The sequence below is a fragment of the Macrobrachium nipponense genome, chromosome 11 (assembly GCF_015104395.2).
Source record: "Macrobrachium nipponense isolate FS-2020 chromosome 11, ASM1510439v2, whole genome shotgun sequence".
NCBI classification, from domain to species: Eukaryota; Metazoa; Arthropoda; class Malacostraca; order Decapoda; family Palaemonidae; genus Macrobrachium; species Macrobrachium nipponense.
Genome location: NC_061087.1, coordinates 91076610 through 91084109, shown reverse-complemented (window position 1 = coordinate 91084109; position 7500 = coordinate 91076610). Strand labels below are relative to the sequence as shown.

General features: G+C 40.3%; 2 protein-coding genes across 4 annotated transcripts in view; both read left to right on the top strand.

The window, feature by feature from the left end:
- The window catches only part of LOC135207212 (uncharacterized), a 14916-nt gene extending 8072 nt beyond the window's left edge, over positions 1 to 6844 (top strand). For 2 of the 3 annotated variants that reach the window (XM_064238844.1, XM_064238827.1), the window contains 2 exons: positions 4723 to 4879; positions 6706 to 6844. In XM_064238844.1, the coding sequence (XP_064094914.1) occupies positions 4723 to 4874 (152 nt within the window). In that variant the 3' untranslated portion in view covers positions 4875 to 4879; positions 6706 to 6844. Of the gene's footprint in view, positions 1 to 4722; positions 4880 to 6435; positions 6534 to 6705 lie in introns of those variants that run through there. The other variant, XM_064238837.1, reaches the window with a different exon arrangement.
- Positions 6341 to 7500, top strand: part of LOC135209397 (uncharacterized) — a 1682-nt gene continuing 522 nt past the window's right edge. Inside the window, exons 1-2 of the mRNA XM_064242093.1 lie at positions 6341 to 6350; positions 6830 to 7500. The exon at positions 6830 to 7500 is cut by the window's right edge and continues 522 nt beyond it. Coding sequence (XP_064098163.1) covers positions 6341 to 6350; positions 6830 to 7500 — 681 coding nt within the window. The remainder of the gene's footprint in view (positions 6351 to 6829) is intronic.

The window sequence follows — 7500 nt, the reverse complement described above, 5'->3', positions numbered from 1 at the left end:
TTCTGCCTTCGTCCATTCCACTATTCCTGCGCTGTATCTGATTACTGGCACTGCCCATATGTTTTATGGCTTTTATCACATTTCCGGCGTTGAGTTTTGACTTGAGTATCGCCTGAGTCTCTGCATATATGCTTTCCTGATCGTGTCCTTCATCTCTTGGTGTTTTATATCCCTCCTTCCATTATTCCCAGGTATTTGTATCCTGTCTCATCTATGTGTTTGTGTTGCTCCCATCTGGTAGCTTTATCCCTTCAGTTCTCGTTACTTTGCCTTTTTGCATGTTGACTAAGGCGCATTTTCTATTCCAAACTCCATCCTGATGTCCCCAGATACAATCCTTACAGTCTGGATTATTATTATTATTATTATTATATTATTATTATTGTACTTAGGAAGCAGACCCTCTCTCAAGCATACTTTATTAAAAGTAATGGCTACTTCAGCAGCGTTACACTTGTAGAGATTCTTCTCTATTTTGCGAATAGCGGCTTTTTCAGTGCTACTTAAACAGGCTAGTAGAGCGCCTATAGAGGTCATGGTAAAATACAGGGTCAAAATAGGTGTATATATTTGAATTTTACAGATAAACTATGATACCATAAGTCATCAAAGTCATTAACGATTTTGTCTCTCTCTCTCTCTCTCTCTCTCTCTCTCTCTCTCTCTCTCTCTCTCTCTCTCTCTTTCTTAAAGCGAGCTTTTCGTCTGGAGCTGCAGACATCCTCGGGCTGGGAAGCTGAGGGTGGACTGATCTTGGTGCGGTGTCCGTCCTCCTTATATCTGTGGTTGACAGCAGGGGGTCTGCCCCATGCTTTGTCTCCTGGATGGCTGGTGGCGGTGAGTCTTGTTTTCATTGCTGCCTGAGCCAGGTCTCAAGCCACTTTCTTCGGGCCGATGGTTGCGTTGCAGCATATCCTGCAGCCGCCTGGACCTCCTAAGCGGCGCTGTGACATTGATGGGCGTTGCGCTACGCTGTGGGACGTCACGGCTACTTTGATTTCCATCGGTGGTGTCATTGTTGGTGGCAGGTCTTCTATACTCGTAGGAGGAGAAAACTTCTTCTGCGTCGTATTCAGAGTAGGTTTTTATTTGCTGGATGAGTAGCGCCTCCAGCAGGCGCAACCGACGGGTTGGCCATTCAGGGGCCTTCCCGATGATCTTCGTGTTCTTTATGATGAACATCTCGGGAGATGGCCTCGTGATGTTTGTCGCGGGGCCCGTCGATTCTTTTATAGTCCCCCTCTTGGCGTGGCACGAGAGTCTCTTCGACAGTCGCATGGTAGTCATCCACCTACGTAGGCGCCGCTTGCATTCGCGGACTGGGCATGTATATTGGTACACTACATGCGTCTGCTTCAGGGGTTCTCGTACCTGTGGATAGGTGGTTATTTTTTCATAATAAGATCGCGCGTCCTCCGATTCTGGTAATATGATTTAGGTCGATATTCTTGGTGTCGTCAGTCTGATACATTATCGGAAATAATTTTCTTAATGGCGTCCTCTTCCTTCACGGTAATGGGAACTCATGAAGACTTTGTAGTACAGCTTGATATTATCCTGGGGCGCTGCTGCGGGCTCTCACTACCGTACCATTTCTCCAGGGCTGTGCGGACTTCCTGCTGATTAATTTAATTTGAGTACCCATTATTCACAAGTACTTGGGAGGCGCGGTCGAGTTCCTGGTGAGTGTCCTGCCAGGTTGAGCAGTGGAAGAGGGCCCTCCTGACGAAGGCCCTGACGGTGGTGCTTTTTGAATCTGGCGGGGCACTCGCTGTCCTCCGTTGAGGCAAAAGTCCTAAATTGGTTTTCTTTGTGTAGACTGAAGTACGGAGACCGTCTTCCGTCTTGCTTACAAGGACGTCGAGGAAGGGGGAGCCGATCGTCGGAGCTGCGCTCAACTGTGTAATTCAGCACACTACACTGCTGAATGCTTGACGGAGGGCTTCTACCTCATCCTCGGCGTCGACTTGCACAAAGATGTCGTCAATATAACGTCCATATCTGCGGGTTGCTGCATATATCTGAAAGTCTTTTATACAGTCTACTCTCATCCACCTCTAATTATGTGTGTGCTTTGCTAGTTCAGCAAAATTGCTTTTGTGGCTGTTACCTCTCTCATCTCTTCGCTTAATGTCTTGTCTCCCATTAGCATTTTAATACCGGTAATGGGAAGATCCTCCTGCTATTCATTTCCGCTGCCGTATCCCACTGTTTTCCGCCTATAAAATATTACAAAAGCGTTGGACAAGGTTGTTAGTTTGGTAGAAGACGTTTGAAACCCCGACCTAATTGGCAAAAATATGCATCGATGCCTAATGTGAGTAATTAAGGCCATTATAAGAGTAATTAAAGGGTAGACTTACCTAAATTTTGCAGGGACATCGATAGGGGCTATAGTAGATTCACATTAACCGTGCATCTAATGTCTAGGCCAGTCCCCTACGATGCTCCTGATTGGCTGTTGATAAGCCGATGACAGGGCTGGAAACTCTCAGTCTCTCTCGAGAGTTTACATGAGTAGGATCTATGTTCCACCTCTCCTGAGGGATGCTTTTGAAAGACGTATCCCTCAGGAGAGGTGGAAGATACATCCTAGTCATGTGAACTCTCGAGAGAGACTGAGGGTTTCCAACCCTATCATTGGCTTGTCAACAGCCAATCAGGAACGTCGTATGAACTCTCGAGAGTGAGAGTTTCCAGCCCTGTCATTGGCTTTTCAACAGCCAATCAGGAGCGTCGTAAGGGACTGGCCTAGATATCAAATGCACGGTTGATGGGAATCTGCTTATAGTTGTGACGTGTAAACAGCGTTTGACAGGAGAAAGACTCTATTATGTACGTGACCAATGTTCCAGCGATGGCCTGTTTAGCTCGTTGTCCTTGAGGATGCAAGACTGCTTTTGCAGGGGGCGTAAGGGAATATACAAAGTAAGGGGGCTTCAGTATGGGACCGACTATGCATTAGAGGAACAAGTTATGGCGGTTGAGTGCGTTAGAGCCACTAATTTTCTTATTCTTTGTGCATTTAGCATGTGCGGGTCTTCAGAAACTTACCTACACTGTTAGAAATAAAACGTTTTTAATGGTTTTTCAAAGATTAAAATCCTTTCTTGGCCAAATGCAAAAACCGCAACTAACACTGTAAACAAAGCACTCTATAAATCAGTTTAAATGGAACATTAGATGTAAAAGAACGGGATCCTAGAATTTCAAAATTAAAATCTTTCATTTTATACTTTGTTCACAAATTCACCTTCAACGATCTCCGTAATATCTAAAAGGGCACATCTCTAATATAACCCATTATTAGTATTGGAGATTTCAAGATTTCTATAATAATAACTCATCATTGTTGGAAATAAAGATTCTAGAAAATGCTTTCAAATTGACCTGTAGGGAAACCTTGATTTTTAAAGGTGGATTGTTACAAATTTGTGTGACAGTATGAAGTAATAGACAATGATCTTGGGAAATAATCAGTGGCTTTGCGACACGATGGTCGTGAATATCTTAACGTCATTTTAAGCAGAAATGAAACTGCGGGATTATAATGGTTTTCGGTGGTTCTGATTGTGTTCGCATATTCCGTGTTAAAGTATAAGTAAGTTACTCCTCGGAACAATATATTAGACAATTAATATTCTCCCTCGAACACCAGCACCCCACCCTCCCAAGTGTATGTCAATTATCGGAAGGCCGTGAGTGTGTGGGTGTGTGTGTGTTTGTGTGTGTGTGTGTGAAATAATAAGTCAGAGAGACGTGCGTAAAACTGTACATACACCCCTTCTAGACTAACGTATTACGTCATACCATGAATAAGTGGGAGGTATACTTGTATGATGACATTTTTCTAACCTCTGTTAGTGTGCCTGCTTAATATTTACTTAATGTTCCTTCCCGCTTTGTTTCCTCCATCTTGCCATCCAGTCATCCCGACTCCCCTTTTTCCACTTGAAGCACTGAATGTTTGAGAGTGTCCATATGCTGGGTTTTATTGCCAAATTTTCATGAATCAGGAGTGAAGATTGTCTTCTGAAAAACGTCAGATCCTCCGTGAAAGTTTTATTCTTGTTTCTTGAGATAATGACACTAAATTTTTTTAACACTTGGTAATGTCATGTTTGCACTTCTAAGTAAACGCAACAGAAAGATTTTCTCTCGTCTCTTCATAAAATATTAACATTAAGTTTAATTTTTGGTGGACTTCAGATATAGCAATGAATATCATATGAAGACTTTTCGCTCTATTCTTGATGCATTTTTAGCAGTTGAAATTTGCCGAGTACTTACTCAGCACATTTCTGCCGCTCTCTCTCTTAATCGTCCAATGCCCCATACTAATTTGGACACTGCTTAACTCCTACAGAGAGAACTATTACCCTTAAGTCTCGCCCACTCTTTTGGATTATTATTTACTTTTCTTCAAAACCTTTTAATTTTGTAATTTAAAATATTTTCTGCTAATCGCCAAAACCTTTTCATTTTTTAATTTGTAAATATTCTTGCTAAGCTCATATGCCATTACTTTGTTTATAAGTTCTATCAGCCGTCATTGGCTTTAAGGATTCATCATTTGTTTTTTTGTGAATTCTTGCACAGATCACCTTCACGTCAAAATCAGATCATGAAGTAAAAAATACTAGTTTTCACCACTTGCATAAAAATTACGTAGTCTTTAATTACAAATAATTAACTATATAAAATGCATGACCTCTTACGTAGGTTCCTGGTGTCTGTATCGTGTAATAGCACCCCGGGGCAAATACCCTAGGGTATTGTTTAAAGCTGCCCGCCCTGATGGGAAACCGAAGACCTCGGTGCCCCGTTGTGAGGGCTTTTTGCTGAGTTTGACCGACATGAGAAATAGGGAATAAACAGTGTAAGTATTCTAACGTGATTCTCAATTGTTTGGCTTGATACCTGTTCAATATTAATAATGACTTTTGCAATCCTAGTTTATCTCTGCTTTTATCTTGTAAAACCTGCTTGGGTTAAATTAATTTACCAAGGCTCAGCAGAACAAGCGTAAATGGTTGCATTTGAATCAGCACAGGTATGAATAAACTAACACATACCAAATCTATATATATATATATATATAATATATATATATATATATATATATATATATATATATATATATATTTCACAAGATGTTTGCATGCACAAACTGTTGGATTTTAGTTTTCTGTAAAAGATAACTATTGTGCGGCTTTGTCTATCCTGCTCTTTTTTTTATTTTTTTTTATTTTTTTTTTTTTTTTGCCGCACTTCTTCTGTCCTCCCTCGGATCTTAAAAACCACTGTGGCTAGAGGGCTACAAATGTTATGTTGATCGGCCACCCTCCAATCATCAAATTATACCGAATTGCAGCCTTCTAGCCTTAGTAGTTATTATTTTATTTAAGGTTAAAGTTAGCTATAAACGTGCTTCTGGCAACGATATAGATACCACCACCGGGCCGTGGTTGGAGTTTCGTAGGCGACGGCTCACACAGTGTTATACCGATAGTACCTATTTCCGGTGGCATTGATTATACGCTGTAGCGGCTGTACAGAAAATTCTATTGTTCCGAAGACACTTAGGCTCATTTTTTACTTGTAAGGAGATAGCTACATAATAGTAGAGATTTGCAATATATATATAATATATATATATATATATATAATATATATTTATATACACACACACACAAGAACACGGGTGGGGGGGGGATGAGGCTGCGTGCTCTAGGAACCAACAAACGGTCCAAACTGCTAACACCAGGAAGAGGAAAATGTAATCATTCTTGCGAACGATAGCCAGATTTTTTTTTCTTTTTATGCAAACTGTTCCGCTTTAGATCTGTGTATTTGATATATTTCCTTCGAAATAAATGAATATATTCCCTGGTCATTTTTCACATTCTTATCAAAACGTTCGTTTATAAAAGTTTTTTTCAGTTATATTTCATTCCAACATTTTGGTCTGTAGAAGCTTTTTAACGCCTGCTCAGTTGGTAGGATTATTGTTGCTTTTAACTCGAACGGAAATTGCACTTTTATCCTGCACTTATCGTCTCAATTGTTATGCATTTCAATTTTGTTTCCCAGTCATTTTCCAGTATAAAATTACTGGTCACATGAATTACACGGTATATGATACACACACTCTTTGGTATTGAGAGAACAGTTTTTATATGCTTATTGTTCTAGCTTGCCACATCAACAATCAAGTAGATTATCTTTGTTACTGAAACTTTCTTTTTCGCCGTTTCCAATGTGTTGTTCAATGCTACTATATCAGGGATTTTAAATTCCCTGCTTTTCTCAATAATTTCTTAGATTTCATCATGCATGTATGAGCGACTGTAAGTATAAATGCAATGCTCTTTTAACCATGTACCGTCCTTTTTTGGCGAAGTGTCGAATATGCATTTTTACCATCTTTTTTAGTTATTTGTGTGGACGGTGATTTTATCACTGACTTCGATGAAGACAACAAAGAAAAATGCTTAATTCGACACCCTGCCAAAATAGGAACGGTATGTGAACTCTGATTTCTTAATTTTGTTGCTATGGCTAAAACAAAAATGCACATATTGTATGCACTAAATGCAGAAATCTTATTAGGTTTCCCGTAAATATTGAATTTTCAACCTATTCTCTTTGCTGTATTTGTATTAATGATAATAATAGAAATGTCATCTTTGCTTCCTTTGCCAGACTTTGTGAAGACGAAATTTTGAATTTAACTGTGTATGAGCCGTCGGCGAACGGAATGGAAATCTTCTACGATAAGCGGAATGAGGATGAGTTCATAGACCTTGAAGTCTCGATCACCTTCCAGCCTCTGTCAGAAAGATATGTCACTACAGCCCTAGTAACTACAACACCAGCAACTACTACCACAACATCAACACCAACTACTACTACAACACCTACAACTACAACAACGACAACCACAACACCAACTACTACGACGACGCCTTCAACAACAACTACAACAACAACACCAACTACTACAACAACGACAACCACCACAACACCAACAACAACAACACCAACTACTACAACAACACCTACAACTACAACAATGACAACCACAACACCAACTACTACGACGACGCCTTCAACAACAACTACAACAACAATACCAACAACATCGACTACTACACCAACTACTTCAACAACAAAACCAACTACTACAACAACACCTACAACTACAACAACGACAACCACAACACCAACTACTACGACGACGCCTTCAACAACTACAACAACAACACCAACAACATCGACTACTACACCAACAACTACAACAACACACCAACTACTACAACTACAACAACGACAACCACAACACCAACTATTACGACGACGACTTCAACAACAACTACAACAACAACACCAACAACTACAACAACAACACCAACTACTACAACTACAACAACAACAACCACAACACCAACTACTACGACGACGCCTTCAACAACAACACCTACAACAACGACTACTACA